The sequence below is a fragment of the Pieris rapae genome, chromosome 8 (genome assembly GCF_905147795.1).
Source record: "Pieris rapae chromosome 8, ilPieRapa1.1, whole genome shotgun sequence".
Classification (NCBI taxonomy): domain Eukaryota; kingdom Metazoa; phylum Arthropoda; class Insecta; order Lepidoptera; family Pieridae; genus Pieris; species Pieris rapae.
The window spans coordinates 10256350-10283209 of record NC_059516.1 but is presented as its reverse complement, the minus strand read 5'-3'; the positions used below and the strand labels follow the sequence as shown (position 1 = coordinate 10283209).

The 26860-nt window shown below is 34.3% G+C and overlaps 2 protein-coding genes across 3 annotated transcripts; one reads left to right on the top strand and one right to left on the bottom strand.

The window, feature by feature from the left end:
• Positions 1-1940: 1940 nt before the first annotated feature.
• Positions 1941-15151, bottom strand: LOC110992046 (peptidyl-prolyl cis-trans isomerase G). Of its 2 annotated transcripts, XM_022257702.2 has the most exons (20): positions 14784-15151; positions 14435-14540; positions 13957-14044; positions 13166-13195; positions 11601-11740; positions 11028-11142; positions 10400-10567; positions 9808-9880; positions 9535-9636; positions 9335-9395; positions 8519-8581; positions 8088-8153; positions 7516-7624; positions 6969-7145; positions 5992-6633; positions 5365-5442; positions 4842-4920; positions 4223-4313; positions 3115-3217; positions 1941-2729 (listed from the first exon to the last, which is right to left on the bottom strand). In XM_022257702.2, the coding sequence occupies exons 1-20, from the start codon at positions 14973-14975 to the stop codon at positions 2654-2656; spliced, it is 2559 nt and encodes an 852-aa protein (XP_022113394.2). In that variant the 5' UTR covers positions 14976-15151; the 3' UTR covers positions 1941-2653. The 2 variants fall into 2 exon arrangements, with proteins under 2 accessions (XP_022113394.2, XP_022113395.2); XM_022257703.2 differs by lacking the exon at positions 5365-5442 and having other exon boundaries at positions 14784-15150.
• A 1451-nt stretch (positions 15152-16602) lies between these two features.
• Positions 16603-23617, top strand: LOC110992062 (heterogeneous nuclear ribonucleoprotein F). The gene is made up of 8 exons (XM_022257728.2): positions 16603-16875; positions 17006-17134; positions 17342-17506; positions 17947-18085; positions 19285-19448; positions 20738-20850; positions 21584-21691; positions 22045-23617. The coding sequence occupies exons 1-8, from the start codon at positions 16758-16760 to the stop codon at positions 22159-22161; spliced, it is 1053 nt and encodes a 350-aa protein (XP_022113420.1). The 5' UTR covers positions 16603-16757; the 3' UTR covers positions 22162-23617.
• The last annotated feature ends 3243 nt before the right edge of the window (positions 23618-26860 follow it).

Genomic DNA, 26860 nt, shown 5'->3' with positions numbered 1-26860 from the left:
TAAATATGGTGTGTGTCCATTCCGAAGGCTAAACTCCTGTCTGCCACACCTTATTTCAGATAACATGTCGCCACGTTTTAAAGATTGGTTCGAGTTCTGTTACAATTAAATTTTTGTCGTTCTCGATAGCCCAGGTTTTAGCAGGTAGATGTTTAATAATAAGACGAATTTTGTGGGAAAGATCACTAAAATCTTGGATCTCGGAATTGTGGTCTCACCTGCAGCAGGCTTAGAAGTTAGCTTAATCAGCTCTCTTTTGCAACTCCTGCGGCTTTCTTAAGGCAAGGATCCGCCAACCAGTGTTGACGTTTGCGCGTTTCTGATCTCTGATGAGTTGTTTATGCTTTGGCTTTGACATAGCGTGTCTGGTGTACCTTCATTGTGGTACCCAAATGTCAAATCTTTCCAGCTCCTCTCAGTGGACTCACTAAAGAATATTTTATCATTATCTGCTACTGCAATCCGTCTAACGTTCTTAGAGGATCGATCGGCTTTGAGCTTCACCACAATCGATAGTGTCATCGCTTCTAGAAAAGTAGACAGAATAGGCATCGGTAAAGCAGTGCCCGTTGTTTCTCCGGTGCGTTTCTGTTAGACCGACAATGGATAAACCACATCTGGTGACTTCCCTCTACGCAATATTAAGTTTATTTGGGTTTAGCTTAATCTTTTGGATTTTTCGCAACTTGACGAAGTTTCCAGTAGCTGAATAGTTAAGTAAAAATAAATTCAGTTTTACCCGCTCGAACGTGCTTACACTAGGTATATAATAACACAATTGAATCTTAATCTATCAAACGGGTGACGCAAGTAAAAGATCTCGGCGTTGTTTACGCCAGACTTGGTATTTCGTGAACACTGGCCGCTGGCCGTGTCGGAGTAATAGCGCTACTGTTAGCTGTCATTATATGTCACAGAGCTCAAAATTTAACAACGTCAAAATTAATAACGCCGGTTATACTAATTGTGGTTTATCCTATTTGCCAATATTTATAGACCTACAATTAACGAAAATTTGATAGTCCATAATTAACAAAACTCAATTATCCGTTCAGTAATATTTAATTTCCTGATATACTTAGTTTCTATTAAAGTAGTAGTTGTTTAGATATACTACTATAAACAAGAGGAATCGATCCGGAAATATTCCGTTTCCGTCAATAATTTCACGTCACTATTTCTTACTCTTTTTTTTTTTTTATATAGAACAGGGGGCAAACGGGCAGGAGGCTCACCTGATGTTAAGTGATACCGCCGCCCATGGACACCCTCAATGCCAGAGGGCTCGCGAGTGCGTTGCCGGCCTTTTAAGAATTGGTACGCTCTTTTCTTGAAGGACCCTAAGTCGAATTGGTTCGGAAATACTTCAGTTGGCAGCTGGTTCCACAGAGTGGTGGTGCGCGGCAAAAACTGCCTGGAAAAACGCGCAGTTGTGGAACGGCGGACGTCGAGGTGATACGGGTGGAATTTCGTATTCTGCCTCGACGTCCGATGATGAAATCCGACGTCCATGGTAAATGCGGTAGAAGATGCAGAGAGACCCCACATCTCTACGCAATGCCAAAGGATGAAGCCGCTTGGAGAGATTTTGGTCGTCAACGATTCGAACCGCTCTTCGTTGAATACGGTTAAGTGGAAGAAGCTGGTACTCGTCATAACGTTGCAACATTGAAATTGTCAAATCAGGAATCGAATTAAAAGCTCTAGTATAGTAAATGTAAATTTAGAATCAATTTAACGTATTTTCTGTTGACGTTAATAAGTGTACTAGTTTACCTATACTAGAAAAGTTGCATGGATCTGTTTGGCTCCTTTGTAAGGTATCATGTCCGTTTTTGTCTAACATAATTTTCATAAGTATCTGGTTGTTCTCATTTTAATGAGTTGGAGGATATAAATAAAACAGGACATATATATATTTCGGAGAAATAAAACACAAATTCATACATAAACTTTATTCAAGAATTTGTCTCAACATAATTGTATACTTTTAACTGGAGACCAAATATTTAATATAGCAAGCAAAAAAATCAAATATTAGTTAAAAACTACAGAATTTTTAGAGAACTAGAGAAATAAAAAAGAACTCCATTTGTCAAATGGCATTTGACATAAGGGAGAGTTCATAAAATTGTCTTTGAATCTTAAACCTTAAAGATATCCCTGAAATATTGTCTTTATGGTATTTTTTAATTTCCAATAACGATAGGCGATATCGATTCACACGTTTTTGCGTACAAGATCGATGTAATTCTCTCATTATTAGAAGTTAAAAAGATCCTGGTCTTTTAATAATAATTATTTAACAATTAACCATGCCAAAATTAATCAAAATCTTATTTACTTAAGAAATATTACTTTTAATCAATAAAAAAAAGTTTATTGATATTTGCGTGTGATTTAGTGTACTCCTTGTTTTTAAAGTCAGACTAATACCGTAAACCAATCTCAAATCGCCATTTGAGCATTGTCAATGTCAAACTTTAAATAAAAATGGTTTCATAGTTTTTGAAAGTAGATTTTGAGTGATGTTCTGGACGGGTGTATACCCATTGTATAAAAAACGGAAATTATGTCGTCAAGCCTAAAATCTAAGAAAACTATATCTCTCTATTTCTCGTTTTGGAATTGGTTTGTTAAGCTATTTAGTTACTTAATCTGAAGAGCGCCTGCGCCTGCGCCGAGGCGAAAGCGAGCGGCGACGTGAACGGGAGGTGCTACGACGAGACCTAAAAATCAATTAAAAAATAAATTTATAAACTAGCATAAAGTTAAAAATATTGCTTTAAAAAAAACTTCATATTTGGTCATTGCAAATTACATATGAACATCTTGAAATAGATTAGTCTCAATCTTTCTAACAATCTTATGCCCCATAAAACTTTATTTGTTCACTCAACACTTGGATAGGTTATAAAGGTGACTAGGAAATTCATAAGGTAAAACAGCAATTGAATGTCATGGGCACATGATTTCTTTGTCAGTGCTATTTAAATGAAATTCGTAAAACCAAAAATATGCATTTCCACCTCTCAAAATCTCTTTGAGAGCCTAATAATAAGGTTTCACTGTACTATTTTCCCATACAGCAAACTATTTGCATCCTTTTCTCACCTACTGCGACTACGTCTTCTGTCTCGGTCTGGAGTACGACGTCTCTTCGATCGCTCGCCATCGGACGATGACGAACTGGAATCACGTTTCTTCTTTTTCGCCTCTGAAATATCAGATACAGTTAAGACGTCATGTGGTTTGGCCATGAACGGATGAATGAGAAGCGGTTAACAAGTAGGATATACAAGGCAAGTGTGGATAGTGATATAAGGCTGCGTAAGCCTTGTACATACTTGGACCAAAACAAAAGTACTAGAGAATCGACGAGATGAAGGTCAAGAAAGCGGATAACGCGAGAAAGGAGTGTCAGGACAATAGCAAGAGATCCGAGAATCCTCTTGAAAAAATGTATTAATAAAAAAAACCTTGGCTTCAATTGTATTTTTTCTCCAAAAAGCAATGTTACGAAATCTCTTTTTATTCCTTTTATAAACAAACAATAGTGTCTTCACTCAAAATACAATATCTCACAAACAGTACGATACTTGTCAAACCTATACATATGCGTGTCTTGAAGGTGAACGCTAACTAAATATGTAAATGTCCACAAGATCGGAACCGTCTCTAAGCTAGACTGAGGACTCTAAAACGCCATTCTCCAAGTACGGAGCAAAATATGCGAAAGAGACAAAGAGTACGAACGTTCTAGAATTGTGTAATCGCTACTCAGAAGCAATCCTTCCTAGAGAATTCTCGAATATCGTCGAAGATTATTCCCAGGGTTCATGTACACCATTAATTCTGTTTTGAATGCGATATCGAGAGACAAACGCCGACGAGATAAAATGCGAATGAAATGAACACAAGTGATAAACTGTTGTGAAGTGTGCGTTATTGAAGTGATTAGTGACAGTATTTTGTGTGTTAATAAGTGCATTTTTGAGAGTAATTTTTCGGAGAGGAATTTATAAATTCCTCATTGATTGATTCAAGAAATAAAACCTTAAAGAGATCTACGGCATTTTCTATCCGATCCGAGGATGACCTCCAATAGGCAAAGATGGCGAAACCTCCTGAAGAGCATCACATCTCTTCTAATAATATACAGAGCTGTCAAGAGCGAAAAGTATAAGGAGAAGAGATATTAATAAATTAAACCATCACTCACCAGCAGCTTTATTCTCACGATCGCGTTGTCTCGATTTGATCAAACGAACAATCTCCATCAATTCCTTACGAGCTTCATTTCTTTCCTCTTCCTGAAAACAAGTTAACACTTAATCTAAAGCCATAAAGACGCCATTATATCTGAGTCTGCTTAGAAAATAATTTTTTGGCGGATGAAACGTCACGAAGATGTGCAGCGTTTTTTTCAAAGAAAACGGAGAGAGCAAGAAAGAGAAATATTAAATCGATTCAGAAAGAGTGAGAAAAGGAGATAGAGAAAAAAGACACGCCATTAGTTAATGTATCCATTTAGTAGTTATATATTAGAACTTTAAATGGCAATTCTGTCGCATAACGTCGTCTGCAGTAAATTTATCAATATATAAAAATAATAAGTTTATTTTTTTTATATTATCATTATACAGTAAATAGTGTGAATACAGATGCATGGAGTGATCATATCCTGATACATGATCATTGGGGGCTTTTACCTTACTAATAATCAATTTACAAAGTTTCATTTCTGACGTGATTTCTTTCGTTGCCCCACCGAACTTTGGAGTTTTAGGAGACAACGAGAAAAAAAACATTTTTCTTAACAGCCCTCTGTCCAAACATACCTTTTTCTTCTCCTGCTCATCCTTCTCCTTTCCATCCGATGAAGAAACCTTGCGCTCGCGTTGCGGTGACTTTGTTTTTCTGAACGTTAAAAATATATACCGATGAAAACATGAACTTGACGCGAGTCAGTAGGCTCAAAGGCCATCAATAAAAAAATAATTCAAATCAACTCAAAGTTCCTGGTTTTTGAATATCAAGCATAAATACCTACAGCACATTTTTTAAATCAAGACAAATCCTCAACTAAAAAGGGAACATACCAAAAAATCTAGGATAAAAATCTCTAGGGAATTAATTTGAGGCTTTTAAATAAATTTTGCAGATGATGATGATGAAATGATGAATGATTGAATCGTATGTATAGCTAAGTTAGTCAGCGTGGTCCAACATTTTGTGCGTTTAAACTCTTAAACGGTGAAGGTAGCGTAAAAAGGCCATTGGATAGGCAATTAAAGATTTTCAGGGTTCAAACGGCACACTTAACTAGCATAATTAAATTAATGGTCAAAGATTTTAACTAACCTCCCCTCTATATCAAAATTATCAGGATGTTGTCTGTACCCAGAGTCGACTTTGCCAGACTTACTTTTCTCTTTAGATCTGTTACACAAAAAATTATATAAGATGTAGTCGGAATATAAGTTACGTGCGTGTGCTCAGAGTACTTCTTTGCTACTAAAACTATCCTTCTATCGTGTGGTGACGGAAGCTTACCCGAGCCGGCCTAGTGGTTTAGAGACCAGTAGGTGGCAGAATGGAGGAGAAACTGCTGAATGGTAGCAATTGGCGGGAATTGGCACAGGACAGAACGCTAGGAGATTCCCATTTCGGAGTCCTAGACACTTTTTAGGTTGTAGAGACAGCGCAGTAAGTCATACAATAAATCAGTAAAATGATAACATTTAAATAATGAAAGCAACGGAAGGCCATATCGATATCCAGCGATCTCCTCCAGGAAAAATAAAATAAATTCAATAGGTGAACTGAGAAGAGATTTTGAGTAGGCTTACGCCCAAACCCAATAACCTATCTCAATCTAATTTTGACCATCTTAATCCAAATGTTGTAAAAAGTGTGCCATATCATTAACCCATGTTTTTAAAATTACTAGTCATAGATTATATTATATTTAAGACACTTAATACTAACCTTCCCTCAATATCAAACTCATTAATCGGCAGCACTTTGTCCTTCGATTCTCCCTCTGATTTATTACGTTTCGATCTATCTTTAGATTTATCTCGTCTATCTTTGGATCTATCGCGTCTGTCTTTGGATCTGTCACGTCTTTCCTTCGATCCACGTCTGTCTTTAGAGCGATCTCGTCTTTCTTTAGACCTGTCATATTTATCTCGTGACCTATCGCACCTCTCTTTAGATCTATCTTTAGATTTTTCTCGTTTTCTGTCTTTAGATTCACGAGATTTGGGTCTGTCTGGTGTATTATCCTGAGACCGTCTCTCTGCATCGCGTTGGCGTTTAGGTTCTCGATCGTGTGATTTATCATCCGCTTTATTTTTCTCAAATCGGTCCAAAGTTTTAGGACTAAGTTCGGGTGATTTGGTTTTAGCTCTGTACCTTTCGTTTTTGTCTTCGTTGACCTTGTATTTGTCGGTCCTCTTGTGTCTGTCATCTTTATTTAAATCCTCTTTATCATTTCTTTCCTCTCGGTGCTCACGTTTTCTTAGACTTTCTCTAAGATCTGGTAGATCGTTTCTCTCGTTGCGATATTTCTCTCTCTCTTTATCTTTAGGTACTTCACGTCTGGTTTCCACTGCCTCTTTTTTTGCCCTGGAAATTGAACAATCTGTAATGTTTGCTGCAAAATATAATTAAGGCGAAAATATCGAAAATATATTGTAATTATGAAAAACAGCAATAGCTGTCGAAATCAAGAAAGTAATTTATGCCAAATTCAGATCGAAAAATTATTAACTTCATGATAGCCGTTCTGACACTAGTCAAGCATTCGATTGCGTTGAACAGTACCCAAAATAAAAAAGTATTATTAAATTTAGAGTAAAATTGTTCACGGAAGCCGAGGACTAGGAATTAGCGGCTGGCATTACCTGACGACGAGCCAATATACGGATAAAGGTACAAGTTGACATAGAAAGAATACTTACACTTGCTCTTTGTTCCTTGAAAACGTGCTCCTTAGCAGCGTGAAAGGGTCGTATTCACCCTTATTCTGGCTCTCAGACCCCATAGGAGCAACGGCTGACGAGAGTTTGGGCGCTGCTTGAACTACAGCAGATGATATACCTTCGCGACGACGGTAGTCACGTGTGTCTTTCATGTCCCTGGAAATTTTTGATCACTTAATTCGTTGATTGATTTTAAAAACTATGGCGGTTTAAGAATTGAAGTGAATCGTTGAATATTTTCTTGATAAAAGTTGGCATATATTAAAAAAACAATGCTGATTTATATGACATAGTTCTGATTCGTTTATTCAGATAAATAGTTACTAATGCAAGCAATTTGATTTCGTTTCTAGTTGTCCATTTCATCACAAACAAAATTCGAGAGAGAGACAGATATGTTTAAATTACAGGAATTTAGCTGGAATGTGAATTTTTACCATTAACAAGACAATTAATAGATATCGGTAATGTAATAAAATATATTTTTTTCTAACTACAGCTGAAAAGATCAAAAAGGAAGTTTTACCTGAGCTGATCATGCTTGGGGTTGACTCCAAGGGCCCTAGCTAGTATCTCGGCCCGGTTTTCCGCGAGACGCTTCTGCTCATTACGTTTAGATGGGATTTCGCCTTCCTCTGTTTAAACATACAAATAAACAAATCGGTTTTCAACCAAGTATTATGAGTTTGGGGGGGGGGGGGCATTTCCTCTTGTAAAACGTAACAATGCGGGGATTGAATTACGCGTTACTGTTAAAATAATTTTCAACTTTCCGGTACTTTACACCACATAATGGTAAGTTTTAGAGGTTTTAGGTATAATGAGTCAGTGGGTGGTCGCGAAACTATTTACTATAGGGTACAGCAAAACGTTACAGCGCGTTACATGGTGGGGGGGGGGGGCGTCAAAAATAAGTACTTAACTATATATATGCCACGGTTTTGGCGGTTTCTAAACATAGTATATTAGGTTAATTTACGCATTTTTTTATAGAACGGGGCAAACGGGCAGGAGGCTCACCTGATGTTAAGTGATACCGCCGCCCATGGACAAATTAACAATTGATTAAAGCATTTGTTTATTAATTAAAGAACATGCCTTCCTGGTCCACATCTTCTTCGAAATCAAGTGCGTTGTAGTCAACTCTTCCATCCCGAGATTGTTCTAAAAACAATTACATATGAAGAATTTAAATTTAAAATCCAATTTTTGGCAAACACTTTAACCGTTTCTAGGGATTTTATATATTTTCTTTTCGATAGTCACAGCAGAAGAATATAGACATTTAAATTTTATTTGCTAAATAAAAAAAGATCACGTGAAATATACACAAACTATAATATTATATAAGTGAGAATATGTAATTTTCTGTTTTGTTTCCTTTTAAATACTATTTGTTTTTAAGGGCGCCACGCACAACAAATGAATCATATATCTGATCTAAACCGGATCTTAAGAATCTATTAAACATTTAAAAAAATGATTTTCCTACTCTTTCTGGAGCTTTCCTGAAATTGCTGGCAACTTACCCAACGTCGTGTCACACTCTCCTTCTTCCTGCTCCTGCTGTCTAGGCGGAGTATTGGTGACCCCTATTATTAATAGATAATAAATAAGTTCAATTCTTTTGAGAAAATACAAAACCTTTAATATTAAACTCTTGATTTTCCATTATGTAAAATTCTGACATATCATGTTGCTACTTCACTTTCCACCGAAAAATGGAACAAATTTGACACATTTAAGGGCATTAAAAAATAAAATGCTTCGTATTTCTTATGTTTTATCTACAAAAACGTAAATCTAAATACTTTACTCAAGTGACGACCTGATACATAAATTTGTTATTTATTTATATATTTCAAGATCAAGAAAAACATATCGAATTAACTTTAGTTAGTTTATTTGATTATTAAGTTGAAAGTTTAGAAAACCTTTTAAAAAAATGTAATCTTTACTTGTACGTACGTAATAAAATTCATAAATTCACGAACAAATAAAAAGGTTTGTAATCTCTGACCTATCAAAGGATGATGATCTGTCACAATTTTACGGAATTAAATACAGAGTATAGTAAGGTCTGTCTACCAACTTTAGTTAGTACACGTTAGTCTTAAGTGCCAAACAAAGATAAGTGGAAAAAAATGTATACAAGAACGGAGTGTATTTTCCTTGATAAAGATAAAAAAGTTAATTAGGTTTTTTTTTAATTACTTCGTCTTCGGTTAGATCGTAATAATCGTTCTTGAAAAATACGACACTTTATACTATGCAAAGATACAAAACAAACTTTGGGACAGTATTTTGATTAAATTAATTCGTTAAAACAGATATAATAAACTTACTCTGTGACTGTTTAACTACCGGCTTCTTTAAACTCTCCTGAACACGTTCATGTTCAATACGCTGAAATGATAAAGAAAATTGCGTTTTTAATAGTAACATTTCACAAATAATATAACAGCATTGAAATTTGACACTAAGTAAATTTAAAAAAAAATCTTCCAAATATTTCTAAGCACTTTATTTCAAAAGTAAACATTACCTCCACATCAGCGAGTTTCACGATCCTCCGTTGCGCCTGCCTCCAATGCGGCGGCGTCACTGAACGAGATCGCGAGCGAGAGCGAGACGGCGTGCGGTATCGCTAAAGAATAAAATAGAGATAGACATAATATGGTGTAGACTGTAGAAGAGTCACAGATTACATTAACCTTATTTTATTACTCGTTCATTAGAAAAGTTGGAGTATACATTTAATTAGGCAAAATACCATATATATTTATAATTAAAACCTAGTCAAATGTTTTAAACTTACAAACACACCACGCCCCTTAACGATGCGTCCGCTTCGCGTGTACGCGTGACGTTCACGCTCTCGGTAACGCGGCCTGAAAAAAAATTATTTTTTATTGATGTGAAACATCTATAGCCGCACGTAAAACCGATTACTGGCGTGGCGACGCATGCCGTGGCGACGCATGCCGTGGCGACGCATCGCCACGCTATATGATATACAGTCTAAATGCAGTAGTAAATTTCACATTAAAAATATTTAATGAAAATAATGTTTATTCAACAAATAGTCATCGTTATCTGGAAAAAAAAATCGTAATATTTTATTTTATCATTATGACATATTTAGTTCCTATCACAATCTATTATTTTCTGCATATTACTTTTACAAAATAATGTCGATGTTTCACATCTGCCAGGCGTCCCGTGACAGCTCTAATTTTTTAGGGAATAGGGAACAATCAGGCTCATCTGATGTTGCTCGCGATGCCAGCCTTTTAGGAATGGGTAAGCTTGAAGGACCTCAAGTGGAATTGATTCAGACAGTTCGGCAGCTCGATCCACATAGTGGTGGTCTCACTCAAGAAGTTTTTCGAGAACAATCTATGAAATACCTCTCTCTTTCCCTCCTGGTGTCTTTATCCTTCTCATCCCTTGTCGCTCTCATGAGGAACCTATTGGTGGGCACATCCGGGATCTCCTTTGGATCAATTTTGGTAGTGGTGACCAGCGGATGAGATGGCTCTGAGGTTTGCTCACCTTCAGACTGCTCAGATTGATGTCTAAAAAATTTAATAATATTAATAATTTATTTGCAAGAATATGGTACAAAAATGTTATAATGCTACAATCTAAATATGTAGCGTGCTTTGTCTTAAAAGAAATTTAACATAGAAGTTACATACATTAATAGTGAATTCTTATAATTTGTAGTGATAAGATATTAGATTATAGTTTTTTACGTTATTATATTATGAAATTTATATTAATTATAAAGATTTACTTATCAATAACAGAAAAATTCCTCCTAACCGTTTATAGTAAATGCGTGCAAGCTTCCGTCATTGTTTGAGTTGTACACACGCATACTATAATGAACCGCTTACGGAAAAATTAACTGATATAAAATGTATTCTTTGTTTTAATTATCATTTCTCAACCATTAAATCGCAATGTGCCGCCACAGAGAATTGTGGCAGGAATATAATACTTTTAATAAAAGGTAGTAAGACTTTGTCTTACCGTTTCTTCTTCTTGTCTTTTTTCTTTTTCTTATCCTTCTTGTGAGACTTCTCAGACTCGGCCTCACTCTCATCCTTTTCTTTGTCTTTTTCTTTATCTTGTTTACGTTTTTTACCTGAAATTTAGAATATTTAAAGGCCTCTGAAAATATTGAATTAATTGATTGTGAATTCATTAGGCATTAAAAATCTTACTAAATTTAATTCAAAAGTATTACAGAATTTTTAACATAAAAACAACGACTATTATAGACTTATAGCAATATAAGAATACAAACATATAATACACAAATTTATAGTATGATAAAATCAATCAATCAATCATTATTTTCCCCCATTTTCAAGTTATATTTATACTTGAACTGAATTCATTGAAAGAGAGATATTTTCCATACACATGGTTTAACTTTAAACTATCTTCAAGTATCTGTCAAACTAAGCAAGGAAAAATATCTCAAAATCCATTGATCCTATCATGGGTGAACTTGAATAAGAACTAATTATCAATTCCAACAAAGTGACATACAATTTAAACTGATAACAGTTTGTTTGAGTTGGTGTTAAAAGTCCTTACCAGCCTTTAGTTTTACAAGCTGCCCACAATTAGTAACGGTGATGTCCTGAAGAGGTCTTGCGTTGCGATCCACTGGAAGCGCTTCCAACTGCCGCACTAGCGTCGCCCCGTTCACTACGTGGCCGAATACTACGTGCACACTGGAACAACGGAGAATCGTCTTTAGTCAATACACTCTTTAATAGCCAGTACCTGGATGACCGAGCCTTGTAATTTATTTTGTAAATTATATTTAAGTACGAATTACATACTAATAAAATGATGAAATATGAATAATATTTTTCGATTTTACCGACAGAATAACAAAAAATGAAACACGAATAAAATGACATTTTCTAGAAATGATTCCTAGCTAGATCGATTTATCGCCTCCGAAACCCCCCGTATACTAAATTTCATGAAAATCGTTGGAGCCGATTCCGAGATTCCAATTATATATACATATATATATATACAAGAATTGCTTGTTTAAAGATATAAGATTACATTGGATGTCAGTTGGACTTGTATCCCAGTCAATGAGCATTAATTTCCTGGAATTTACAGATACCGGCAAACTTCTTGACCATTAAACAAGGGAGTGGGGGGAAGTTTGCGCATCGTATCGCAGTGCGGGACACAAACGTCAGGTGATTCAGCAATCACGCGATCGACACGTCACTCTTTTCTTAATGATACTTAAAAATCGCTTCTGCGCAAGGACATTTAAGATGTTTGCCGGTATCTGTAAGGGGGCCAGATTGTAGCCCGCCAAATTCGCGACTAATTTCGAACATTGTCGTGCTTTTTTATTTTATTATGTATAAGGCGTTAAATTAACAGCCTAGCTTTTAACTAGCCTGAAAGATATTCAGCCGTAACGTATGTAAAGATATTTAATAAACTGGCTAGCTAATGCTTAGGTCATTCGTACAATAGAGAGATGCAGAAATAAGTGATGAAAAATTTGTTGAGTGAGTCGCAGATAAATTCACATTATTATTGTCACTCTTCCATTGTATTTGTTATTTGTCATTAAACTATGGAAACACCATAAAATTGTGGTTTGCCGCCTTTGAATAGTTTTGTTTCGAGTTATAGAGTCGTAGAAAGTTGAACTAAATTTAAATTAACAGTGAACAGGCCAGGTAATTAAAGTTATTTGCCTAGCTGTTTGATGAACTGGCTGAACATCTTTCAGGCCGCTGTTTATTTAAGGGGCTAGGCTGTTGATTGTTCGGCTAATTAAGGAAGTTGGCGACGCATCAAAATAAAATGAAGCTTGAAAATTAAAGTTTTATATGAATAGCGAAGCGAAGAATTTTTACATAAAAGTTAAGAAATATATCAGTGAACCTTTCTTTAATTAAACCAATACATGATTTTCTTTAATAATAGTATTTAGGTGATTAAATAATTTTAAAAGAGAAAATCATATTTCAGGGGCTAGTGAAGGTAGCCAGCAGAGGGAGTATAAAATTAAACAGTATATTAACTATTCACAAGTATTTTTACACAATTTCATATATTTTGCAATAGGTCTAATCATATTTATATTGTCATAGATATATTAATAGAATACTCACTTGTCGAGATGCGGCGCCGGCTGTGTTGTACTACAACACACAGAACACAAAGAATGATAGCGGGCTGCGGGGACCCCGGCCGCGGCGCGACCTTTACACAACGTACATTTCATACATGACACTATGCAGCGTCCACTCGCAGCTATTATATATAATAGAACCTTCTTAACAAACAATCTGATATATTTTGTAATAACCGTTAAAACTGAATTAATTAACTAAAACAAACCAAATGGCTATCGATAAATTATCACTAAATAAAAGAAACAGAAAGCCAACACTGGTTATATATGGCCTGCTTAAACAAAATATTAATTTTAGAACCATGGTCAGAGTAGACACTAAATACTTTTTGATTTAAAGAGAAAAAAAACTGCATCTATAGATGAAATTTAAAATTCATTTGTTCTTAATATAAAATTCAAACAGACAGCTAATATTAGGTTATGTAGCTGTTTACCTGAGAGATTTACCATAGAGAAATAGTAAATCGCAAAGAAGTGAAGGCTCCACTTACATTACTGAAAAAAAAGTCACCTAAACTACCAAAATGTCAATAAGCATTTGTTTTCTGCTGTATTGATGATGTTTCTTAGTCACATGTACTTAATTAACTGCTGCTGCAATTAGGTGCTTTTGAGACCTAAGCCAAGAACATGATTAAACACATAACACTAACTACATAGCTATAGTATCGCACAGATTGTAAGTTAACTGTAAATATTAATTTATTACTTTTAATGTAATGAGAAATTAAAAATCATCTTTCTCACCAATCTATCCAAACTTACATAAAGAACTGTGACCCATTTGTGTCCTTGCCCCGATTTGCCATGGACAGTAGGAAAGGCCTATCATGCTTCAGTTCAAATGTTTCATCTGAAATTAAGTAATCAATTTTGGAGAGCTAAAGTCAAACTGCAATAAATTTAAGGTAAGTTGTTTTGTGACAAATTAAAATTACTTTTAAAATAATTATTTTTATTAGTTAGTACTAGTGATGTGAGCAGTGTTGGCCTAGCATGTGACTCACATCCCTGAAGCCGTAGGTTTGATTCCCGTCTGTGCACTTATGGCCTTGTTTCCTAAGTGCACTTAACATTTGCTTGAACAGTGGAGGAAAACATCATGAGAAAACCACCTTGCCTTAGACTGAAAAGTTATTACTAAAATATCAAAGTTATTGCCAAACCTGTTTTTTATCAGCCCAAGTTAATCTTTACAGAAGGTCTAAAGCATTTTAAAATAAACAATGTGTTAATATATTACCTTCAAAGGTACCTCCGTAAATTGATTCACCTCCTGTTCCATTGGCATTGCTGAAATCTCCTCCTTGGATCATAAAATCCTTCACCACACGGTGAAATACCATACCCTGATGAAGTAAAATTGCATAAATTACATTATTAATGCAAATTATTATCATATTACTAATAATATGCGTGATGTTTCAAAAGTTTTGGTAAAGCAATTTCTTCATTTTTAGGATAGTATTTGTACTTCTCTGGAGTTTCAGTTATGGGGGTATTACAATAATATGGCAATGTTGTCTAGTAACACAATACACTTTGTATTACAACACAATATTGGCCTAACAGTTATATCATTAAATTCTAACCTTATATGTTAATGGTTTTCCGGTGTTTTTTCCAACTCCTTTGTCACCGGCGCATAGGGCCCGGAAATTTTCGCACGTCTTCGCCGCAACATCATTGAACAACTCAAACACAATACGACCCGATGGAAGTCCTCCGATAGAAATATCCATGAACACACGGTCCCTAGGATTTTCTTCGCCGTCCACAGTCATATTTATAGTAGCAATATAACACGATCAAAGCAACAACTTTCACTTATTTACTAGTTAATATAACAAACGCAAAGCATTTCAGCTTGGAATGTTATTGTTTTAAACGTAAAAAGTTTAATTCAGGTTACGACTTACGCTGACTACCATAGACAGTAAAAATATTTAATCACAAAGTACAAACCAATAAACTAATATATTTACAATCACAGATCACCGCGTCGCAGCGGTAACGTGAAGCAGTCGGCAACTAATAGTATTGTCTGTACATAATTTTAAATTTAAACCGACGTTTCGCGTGCTTTACAGCGTGCGTGGTCACGGTGACTGAAGACAAAGGTGTTAAATGTCAAAAAGTATTACAGCTGCAGAAAAATGTTGTGTTATCTGTATTTATTTCCCCGGAGTTGGTATCGACTTAGTCGGCAACTAAGTTAAAATTCTCGTTCATCAATCTTCTTTCTTAATTTTACATTTTACAGCCATGAATTGTATATATAATATATATGCATATTATATCAAAAAAGACGCTGCGCTTTAGAATAACAAAACAGAATTACGATGGAAATTCAATAGGTACACGCAGGTTAAAAATGTATTATTTAGTAAAAACATAAACAAGTCAGCTTTCCTTGGTAACCTTTGAATTTAAAAACCAATTCGAAGTTGATTCAAGTAGAGTTCATACTATACGTGACACATACATAAGTGAATAGACTATATAGCAGAGTAACTACGTAGTTAACTACACGCCACAAACTGGATCAAAAGATAATTTTTTAATGATGCAGTCACAATTCGTCATCACAACATGTCTCAAACATTTGTAATTTTGTGAATATATATTACCTAGTTTTCATACTAAATACATTCCGAATTTACTGACTTTTAAAATAGTATATTGTATCTCTAGTGTCTCCATTTCTATACAAATGCTCAAATTAATATACAAGATTTTAGGGCACTTTATCAAATTAGAAAATATATCTCATTGCTCCGTGCTTATACATAGAGTGCCGTGGTAAAAAAATATAAAATTTGCTGTCATTCGTGAAATCACTACATAGTATAAAACAAAGTCGCCTTCTCTGTCCCATAGTCCCTTTGTATGCTCAAATCTTTGAAACTACGCAACGGATTTTGATGCGGTTTTTTTTAATAGATAGAGTGATTTAAGCGGAAGGTTTATATGTATAATAACATCCATTAAATAGTGGAAAAGTACTGTAATTTTTGAGGTTTCTAATGTGATGTCGTAAATAATTACATTTTTTCCGCTTACATTGCAAACGCAGGCTGAACCCTACGAGTTTTATCAAAATAATGTACTAAGTATTGTACACATTGAAAAGGTCTACAAAAAAGTCCCTGATGGTTTATGTCTATCTCTTATGGATAACCCACATTTTTATATACAACGTTCACAGATTTTCTATAATGTATTTAGTATCAGCATTGCACCCGTGCGAAGCCGGGGCGGGTCGCTAGTAATAATAATATAAAGAATAAACCGGTTACCGAATGAAGAATGAAAGAAGAATTCAGTTTGAATTGCGTGTGAGACTATTCTCTATGCTTAATGTCCATTGTCATAAATCTAAAATTACGGCTTCCTGTCTATTTCATTTCATCATTCAATATTCATGTTTGTGGAACTCAGAATTAAAAAACAGTTGCATTAGCATAAGCATTTTTAAGAACTTTAAAAGATAATCGCATCTTTTAATTAAAGTACTCGATTTTATTTTAACGTATTCGTTTATTTAATACTTTTCATAGTGAAACATGTTGGGATCCGGCGATGGAGGTAATATTATCAAATTGCGTGGGTTACCATTCTCCACTACAATCGAAGATGTTTTGGATTTTTTATCTGATGTCAATGTGTTGAACGGAAAAGAAGGTATATTACTATTGGGTTTTTATTTATCATTTATATGGCGTTTAAATATTATGTACATTTAATCATTCTTGTTGTTTAAATATTTTTAATCACTGTATAAGCCACTTCATCCATCCATCATTAATTATAGGTGTACATTTGACTGAGGTACGACCTGGCCGTCCATCTGGTGAGTGTTTTGTTGAAGTGGAGAGCCAACAAGATGTTGAGGAAGCTTTAAAGAAAGATAAAGAAAATATGGGCAAAAGATACATAGAAGGTAATGTTAAATTTAATTTGGTCTTGAAAGTTCTGTACACTTGACATTATTGTAAACACAAATGTCGCAAAAATCTCCCTTACTAAAATAGATGCATTATATTAATATAAATCTAGCCATTATGTTATTTGTACATAGTTAGTCTTGTAATTTCATTGAAATATAATTTAAATTATCTATTATTCACTTCATTCTGTTCCTTTCTAGTTTTTTCCACTGATCGTCAAGATATGGAATGGGCACTGAATGCTATGAAACAAAGTGAAAATGGATTTGATACACTTCCTATTGTCAATGATGACATGGGTGTTGTTAAGCTGAGAGGTTTACCCTTTGGCTGCTCAAAAGATGAAGTTATCCAGTTTTTTGACGGTAAATATTTCTGTTATTTTCTGTTGTAGTTTAGTTTTATGGTTTTTTAACCATAAACAACCAGATTAAACCCAAAACAAATGTATACCTCTAAATAAAAAAAATATATTGCAACATTATCTGCATTCTTTGAACAAAATTATTACCATGCTTATTTGCATTAGAGTTGCAGTAACTTATTAGTTCAACAACTCTTCTGTAGCTTCTTTTTAAACACACAAGGATTTTTAAAATGACTATCATTAATAAAATTGTAATAAATAATTTTTAATATTATAATATTTTATGTTGTATAAAAGTATAAGTTTTGTATTTATGAGTTTATGTGATTGGAGAACAAAGTAATAACACTCATAATTTGGCGGATAGTAATATTTATATTGACTTGACAAAGCAATTGGTACATCTAAGACAATAGTATGTATTTATCGGGTGGGCAGGGATCCAAGTGGCCCCGGAGGGGGTGCACTTACTATCGGACAACACGGGGCGGGCCTCGGGCGAGGCGTATGTTTACTTCATTGACAAACAGGGTGCTCAAGATGCCCTCAGCAGGGACAGGGAGAAAATAGGACACAGGTGGGGGGAACGTTTTTATATGTGGCCTATTGTTGATATCTGGTGGCATTGCTGGTAAAATGCAATCTTAAAAAGTTCTTAATAGGTGCATCCACATTTTTCTAGCATTATATTTTTAAAAATGGTTATTATTACCATAAGGTTAGATCTCTATTTAATTGTTCTCTTATAAAGTTTTGTAATAAAACACTTATAATTTTTTTAATTTCTCACCTTTATTCTGAAATCAGCTTATCAGTTTCAAAGTTTGTAATGTTGCCTCATATCAATAAACATTGATAATGCCACAAATAAAGTAATTTGGTGTAGTGGGTTAAGTATGGGACCTCTACATTTTGGAGATTTAAGATTTATGGTTTTAAATAAAAAATCATTCACAGCAATACATTGTTATCATCTATAAATCATAAATTCCACAATAAAGAGGTTTTATTAAATAATATTTGGGAAATTAGTGAAATAAGGGCTTAATAATTGCACTCCAGAAATGCTAATGATACATTATTTTATTGTTGTGATCATGCTTTTAAAAAAATCTATTTTCTTCGTAGGTATATACACTAGGTATATCCTATTAGATAATATATTGGAAAATAAAAACCAATAAATAATTTTATATATCACATATACCAATCCGACCTATAATCTTTATATAGTATAATTTCAAACAAGTATGTATTTATTAATTTCTGGGTTTCTTAGCAAATATAAAATTTAATAGATGGTCAAAATATTAGCTATAGGCAGCTGCTTGACAGCATATGCAACATGATTTTTATACAAATTTTTGGCATCAATTGTGGAATGACAGATGCAGTAACTTTTTTCTCATGGTATGATCATAATAATAAATCTTAAGTTACGTTTGTGGGTTGCATATGATTGGATGTTAAGTTGTCAGAGGGCGTGCGAGGGGCGAGGGGAGCGGAGGGGGAAACGGCGGGAAGATTCAAGACAAGGATAGAGATATGTTAATAGGCGACGAGGTCTACGAAAATGGTGTCGGTGTTTACAAATGAAATATGATGACGTCAGATTTCCTTTTCAGAATTCTAGAAACATTTTTTATTCAATCTGTTTTTTTACAGTTTTATTTAAAACTTAAATTTATAATTATTATTTTTTTTTTTTGGACGAACAAATTAATATAAACGAATATAGTTTGACTTATTTATATTAATGAAGACTTGGTATTTCAGGTACATAGAAGTGTTTCTGAGTTCGCCCGACGAAGTGAGGGCATACGCAGCGCGAATCGATAGCGGAATGCGTTCCAGCCGTGGGTACAGACCGACTCCGTACGATAGGAACGAGCGATTTGGTGGACGGTTTGCTTCGAGGGGCAGAACGGCTTTTGGGAGAGGTTGGTAATTTCTCATTATTATTTTATACGTATACATTTTAAATATATTTTAGTTGCAACATAACGTGGACGTTCAAGTACTTCGTATGTGGTATGGGGGGGAGGGTTAAGAGTTAGATAACACAATTTTATATACACAACATACTTATATATCGGCTTTTCTGTACTTTTCGCTACACAATTGTAAGGTTTATGGTAGAAATAGTCAGTTTATTTTCAGTCTTCAACGTATTCATGCTGTGAGAAATTGAGAGGGAATAAGGGGTAGGGAAATAGGCAATAGGGCGTAACAAGAATTCTTCGTTTCGCGTTTTTATCCGTTGATTTAAAAAAAAAATCAATAGTATTCGCGTTGATCTATAGTACTACACACAGAGATCAATTTGGCACCTGCTTAGACTGTGCTCCCCCTCCCACCACACCCCACCGGCTACTGCTCTCGCTCTTGACACGAATTAAATACTACCATTACGTTTGCGTTAGGTTTTTATCTAATCTATGGGTATAGAACTGTTACCGAATAATATACCTACATTTAACCTCTCTTATTGATAAATATTGTTATTTTAAATAATCAATAAAATAAAATACGTTTATTTTGGAACATAAGATCTTCTAGGTATCACTTATTCCACGTCAAACAATTCAAACTTGTAGGCATCCCTACTCATCGGCAAAGACAGAGGGTGTAGGCCGAGAGAAAAAGCCGGCGTAAAAAACTCTCGGTACTCTTAAAAAAGCAAATCATCAAACAATATTTAAAACAAATATATCAAATTAATTAGAGGCAGCCTGCCCAGCATTAGTCCCAGGCCCTTTTATCAACTAGATAATCAATAACTTTATAGTAAGCCTTTAGATACCTACTATCGCGAGGGTCGAAGGGCCTTAAAGATTACTTAAATTTCATCCCGGAAAAAAGGCACACGATATTGTCATCCGCAAGGATTTGGAGAAATTTTATTAGTTTGGGAACACACAGTGGTTTGACTGATGCTAATACCTTACCTCGCAATAGTTCTCAAAAAACACACTAAACACTCATAAAATTCTATATAGTGGACGAAACTATTATCAAATATAATTAACAAAAAGTATATATCAAAACAAAAATGTGTCTAACGTAATACGAGTAAATCTCAACATTTATATAACAAATAAATGTGACGTAGTCAAAAATTATTAAATTAAAATTATGTATTTCGAACCATCCTAAATACTACTAACAACTCTATAATATATACTATTATTCTTGTCTCTGAACAATATATATAGACGTTAATGTTTAGGTGGTAGTGGTGGATATGGTGCGGCCAGAGGGGGGTTGAGGCGCAGCAGCGGTCTCCACTGCGTGCACATGCGAGGCTTACCCTTTAAGGCCTCACCTCAGGATATCGCTTATGTAAGTTTAAAGTTATCATTTTTATATTGAGACAACTAACCTCTCGGGCTAACTAAAAAGGGCACACATATGTACGTATGACAATTAATGAACTGCATAGATTAATAAACATTTTTTAATTGTCCGTTGAACTGGCAAAATGTCTGCTTTATGCAGTTCCTATACAAAGGAGGCGAGGCGGGGAGGAGTAAAATGTATTGCCACACCGTGTGTGTGTGACCGCGCTCTTATAATTCGATGGAGCCGGCGGCACGCACGAAAAAACATTATGCAAGCGGCGTTACCTCGCTCTGAGCCGTTCCATTTAAGGCTTGAAGTGCAAGCGAGAGTGCGGAACGTGCGACAAAGGGGCACAATCGGGTTGATATATAAATTGACAATTGCAATATGCGTATAAATAAATGTAATTTGATCAATTCAATTGTGATTTCCATTAAGCACTATAATCATACAAAATATCTATCAAACATCAGTATTTTCTTATGACGTTGTCACGTTCAACTAACGTCAGTAAACCGACTTTACAGCCAACCAATTTTTTTAATCTATTACTGTTCGTGCATCAACATCTCGGTAGTGAATTGTTTGATGAACAGATTACATCGAAATCGGGTTTATACAAAAATATAGTAACTTGTTACTTTTAACTTTCTTGAATCTGTAAACCTACCCTAAAATCCAGATAATGTTGCCATAGTGCCAAGTTTGTACCCTTTTTGTTTATTGATTTTAGTTCTTCAAACCAATCCGCCCGGTCAACATCACGATACTCTACGACAGCAGCGGGCGGCCTTCGGGCGAAGCTGATGTGGAATTTGAATGTCATGATGACGCTATGAGGGTGAGCTTTTGTCATATACAACCTTGAGCGCTGTCAAAAGTGACACTAAAGCTCGTCTGGAGCGTCAATGTTAACTTTTTTTATAGAACAGAGAGCTCGCGAGTGCGTTATCGGCCTTTTAAGAATTTGTACGTTCTATTCTTGAAGTACCCTAAGTCCAATTGGTTCGGAAATACTTCAATAGGTAGCTGGTACCACATAGGACTTTCAAACAATTTTATGTCAAGTCAAGTTTGATATATTTGAATGCGCTCATTTTTAAAAGCTAGATTTTACAATTTATTAGATTAAAAGATAACTAAGAATGTTTAACATATGTTTGATGAAATTAATGTATTTAATTTCTTATACAGGCAATGAGACGAGACAAAAACAACATGGAGCACAGATATATAGAATTGTTCCTGAACTCGTCACCGAGTAGCGGCGGAGGCGCTTTTAAATCTAACCGGAATTTCCGGAACTATTGATTTTCATTTTTTTACGTTCGGCAGTTATGCTGCTAATTTGAATTAATAGTGACGTCACATGAAGGTTTTAATACAATACAATATTGAAACATGTCTACGATTTCAGATAATGATATCCAAATAAAATACAGTTGTGTTAGTTATAAATACTGCTGCTATATAAATAGGAGGTTGGAAATGACATACTCAGGTCCGGAATATTCAAATACCAATTATAATTGCAATAATATAAACAAAAATGCGCTTTTATTTCAATAATCGCAAGTTAAAATAGTATTTGAATATAGAAACCGGACGCCAAGTCTTAGAAACTCAACCTGTGACGTCACTTCCGATGCAAACGAAATTCCAAATTCAATAGTTGTCAGGAGTCTTAGCCAACAATAGTTTGCGACAGGCGTGATCGGAAATCAGGATGCAGGCATTTGGTCACGTGATCAATCCCATACTAATTCGATTGGCGTTCGTCGCGCCTGTTGCAAGAATGTTTGGCTAAGGCCCTTGGTGACGTCATCGTTTGAATTTCATTCTAATATGGAATTCTTTGTAACATGATTTCTATGTTAAATTAGTATTTTTTACTCAAGAATTATCTTAAAGTACATTTGATTGTATTTTTAAGTTTTATACCTGTAATTGTTATGTGCATGTTTATATTTGCACGAAATTCTATTAAAATTGTCAAGGGAACGCCCATTGTACTTAATGTTGGAATTTTTATTAGAAATTCTCAAAATTACAATGAGATTATCCACAGAGATAATATAGATAAGGTGAAAATATATTTTTTAAATTTCAACGCCAATGATTGAAATTTTTAATAAAAAAAAGTAGATAAAATAATTTACTATTCCTATCTCTTTCCACCAAATTCCACTATTACTATCTCTTTCATGTCCAGTGGCAGACTATCTTACTTCCCCATAAAGAAAGAGAGAAAAATCACGTTGAATTGAAATTCGAGTCTTATATAGCAAATAAAAAATGTTTTTTTTATCTTACTCAATATAAACGTTTTAAATCGTCAAGTACCTCATCTGTCTCTTTTTATCATAGCGTAAAATCGAATTGACAGAAAGAGAGCAAAAGAATTAAAGTGGAGTAAAGGTATGTATCTAATTTTGTGGAATTATTTACATTTGTTAAGAAATACTGTTATATAGTAAATATAATTGCTGCTTCCGTAATCATTTGATAAGTCAAATACTGCAGTTAATTGATATTAACTCCTAATCGACTGGGAGTGAAATTAAATTCCTGTGTGTATTTCTTAAGTCTTTCATTAGCACTCTTACTTTTTAGTTTCGTCTCTGTGGATATTATTAAGCTTAAATATATTTTACAGAACAATTATAATAACATCGAATATTAGTGGGACAGTGTCTGATTTTGTGGATTTTTTACAAATATCCCGTTTTAGTATAGGTTAATTAAATAGCCATAAAGTTTTCAATAATGTGTGGTTTTATTAATATCCCAATTTCCAATTGGAACTTTTACTAATTTTTGGACGGAGCATGTCCAAATGTCAAAATTTTAAGAATTTTTCCCGAAGAATAAAAAACTAAAGTAGTCTCAAGCAAAAAGTTTGTAGTCAATTGTGTACAAGACATTCCTTTGTAATATACAAATACATTGACAATAGTCTATTGACAAGTAGCCCCAATATTAGTCGCAAACATTGCTACACCTTGTCATCTCGACGCCAGAAATCAGGCGGCAATAAAAATGAGCTCTCGAATAAATCATGGGCAATCATTAGTGGGGTCCTCGGGGGTATTGGCGCAAGTTACTGGCGATGGATGTCAAAACCAAATTTACTACATATGATTTAGTTTTTTTTTTGGGTTCGAAGTTGAAACGTTTTCAAATATGTATTAAATCGTAAGAATTATGTCACTATAAATATCGAGAAACGGAACATTAAAGAATTAAACAAGAGAGATAATTTAGAATATTATAATATGACTGTTTTAAAGAAAACAAGTTTTGTTCTGACAGTTGTATTGTAAGTATAAAATGAAAACAATTGGATTTTTTAAATTGGGTTAAAATATTCAACCTTTTGTTATATGTATTATTATATAACTTTCTTGTAACATTAAAATTAAACGTATAACGGAACGTTAAAGAATAAAAAACGAAAGCGAGATAACCTAGAAACGAAAATTAATTCAATTAAAATATTATTAAAATAATATTTATATACATAATTAACATCAATTAAATTAATACTTTTTAAACAATATTAAAATATTTCGACGAGTATGAAAATCATGTATTACATTCAAACCGCTATATCATTTATACATTGATAAGTGCCTGGATTATAGCACACGATGCATTTCTTTTTATAAATGTCTAAAGTCGCAAAATCGCCAACGCTTTCCCCTTAGTCGCATTCACCGTTCGGACCGCAGGGCGCCCCGCACGGCGGCAATAGGGCGCGGCACCGCGGCACCACGCCAGAGCACAAATAAGTAGGCGCCAGCCGTTGTCTTAGCACACCCAAACTTGTACCCCTCAATTAAAAACGCTTATTATAAACATTATTGTTATTGTACAATACGTAATACAGGAAAATATTTAAATAACAGAGTCTGGAGTTTATATTAGGCTCATATAAGTTCACTGACATTTAAACAGAGACAACAATATTTGACAATTAAAAAAATGTTCGCGCGCAAATCTTGAATTTTGACTTTGACATTATTTAAAAGAAAGGTTATATTATATGAGTATTTAAATTAAACATTGAATGACTGGTTATAAACCCAGCTGGTCTAGGCAGATGACGCGCAGTGGGCGGACGGCGGAGTGCAATCGCATAGACAATTATGAAAAGCGATGTATTGAGGCGTCAGAGATTCATCCGTCGCGACTGGTCGGCTCCTGGCGAGCGTGCGTCCACGTGTCAATGTTGCCAATTGTAGACGTAAACCGACAAAACAAATTAAACATTTTAGAAAGAGAAAAGTATTTGTTTCGGCATATTGTTTATTGTTTATAATTAAAATAATGTTATGTATGATCTTGAGTTTTCTAAACAATTCAAATGTATTCCTCTACTTAAAAACCAATGCTTAAAGTCTTACTCAGTTTTTTTAATAATATTAGTAACTATCAATCAACAAATTTTTCTATACTTTTGAAATGTCCATATCTTCCAACAACCCAAATCCGAAGACTTCAATATGTTTTATAATAATAATAATAAATCGTTTGTTTTGCAATGACAGTGGAACATTTAGATTGATTAATTATAAAAGAATAGGCAAACAAATGTCAAAATAATAACAACAGTTAAGTTTTTATAATTGTCAAAACTTTTCGTCTAATCTCTCATTACAGGACCCTGGCCTTCAAACATTACAGTACGTACAGCGTCTCGGCTTAAATACAGCCCAAATTCTCTGTTCAAAATAATAACGTCTTTTTGTATAGAACAGGGGGCAAACGGGCAGGAGATGCCAGCTCGCGAGTGTGTTACCGGCTATTTAAGAATTGTTACAAAGTTCTTGAAAGTCCTAAGTTGTTATAACCTTCTATAACATAATCAATTTATTTTTTCTAAACAGACTAAGTGCTAAGCATTATTTTAAAAAAATATATTTATATGTAAGTACATATTTATAATATATACATATTATAGGACATTAACTCAAGTCTATTACTTTTTAGTAAATTAGACTATTATTACTTATTAATCTTAGTAAGTCTATATCTCAATGTTTTCGATGTTTCTTCTCAGTCAAGACCAATTGAAAAAAAAACGTAAAAACCGTTGTAAGATATAATTCTCTGCTATAAAGCTATTAAAACATTCACCCGAACATATTCATATCATGCACTGCGTATTGTATTGTTTAAAAAACCACTTAGAATACGTTATCAGGGGTGTAAATAAACATGGTGCCCAGTGGCATCAGTGTACGTCGCGACGCCGCGACTGACTCCGACGCCGAGCGGTGCCACTCACACCACTAAACAGGCGATTTTAATATCATAAGTTTCCAAACATTACAAAAGAATAAAACTTTAGATCTATAAAAGATTTTTTTCTTGTAATCCTCATATCCTAGCTTCCTTCAGTAACGTTGATTGGAACCCCTTCTGCTTGAAGGCCTTTTTCAAATATCTCTGTCATATGCTTTCGTTCTTCGTTTGCTTACTGCAAACGCTTGTATTTCTTCTTTCCACCTTTTTTGGGGTATATGGATATATGCGACGCCCATTGCAACTTCTATGAGAGCATAATGCAAGGCATCTTTCACTTGTGTTTTTATTTGTCCATACTAAATATTATAATAATAACACTTTATCTACATTACAATCGCACAAAACGGAAGCAAAAAAAATTAAATAAATGCAGAACAATAGTAAATCGGCGGGCTTACTGCTAAAAGCAGTTTCTTCATGACAATATAGACACTAGGCGTGTTATAGATTCATTCTAGTTAAGAAGTGCTGAAAGACTAAGCAGGTCTATAAGACCTCTTTTCTCTGCAAATAATTTAAAATTCATATTCATTCATTCATCATTCTGTCATTATTCTGATATTTTTGCGTAGATTGTTTTTACTATTGTGCACGTGTTGGACATTTACGTTATTAAAATAGCTTTATGCTTTATAAAACAATACTATAGACGACGGAGACATGAATGATATTGTTTGTTTACAATGTATATCACTTTATT

Coding starts and splice junctions, on each gene's coding strand:
- LOC110992046 (XM_022257702.2), bottom strand. CDS start 14,975: ATGACTGTGGACGGCGAAGAAAATCCTAGGGACCGTGTGTTCATGGAT. Junction 4,314..4,841: donor ATGAGCAGGAGAAGAAAAAG/GTATGTTTGGAC, acceptor ACTTGTTTTCAG/GAAGAGGAAAGAAATGAAGC. Junction 2,730..3,114: donor AGAAGACGTAGTCGCAGTAG/GTGAGAAAAGGA, acceptor ATTGATTTTTAG/GTCTCGTCGTAGCACCTCCC.
- LOC110992062 (XM_022257728.2), top strand. CDS start 16,758: ATGTTGGGATCCGGCGATGGAGGTAATATTATCAAATTGCGTGGGTTA. Junction 16,876..17,005: donor TGTGTTGAACGGAAAAGAAG/GTATATTACTAT, acceptor CATTAATTATAG/GTGTACATTTGACTGAGGTA. Junction 20,851..21,583: donor CACCTCAGGATATCGCTTAT/GTAAGTTTAAAG, acceptor TATTGATTTTAG/TTCTTCAAACCAATCCGCCC.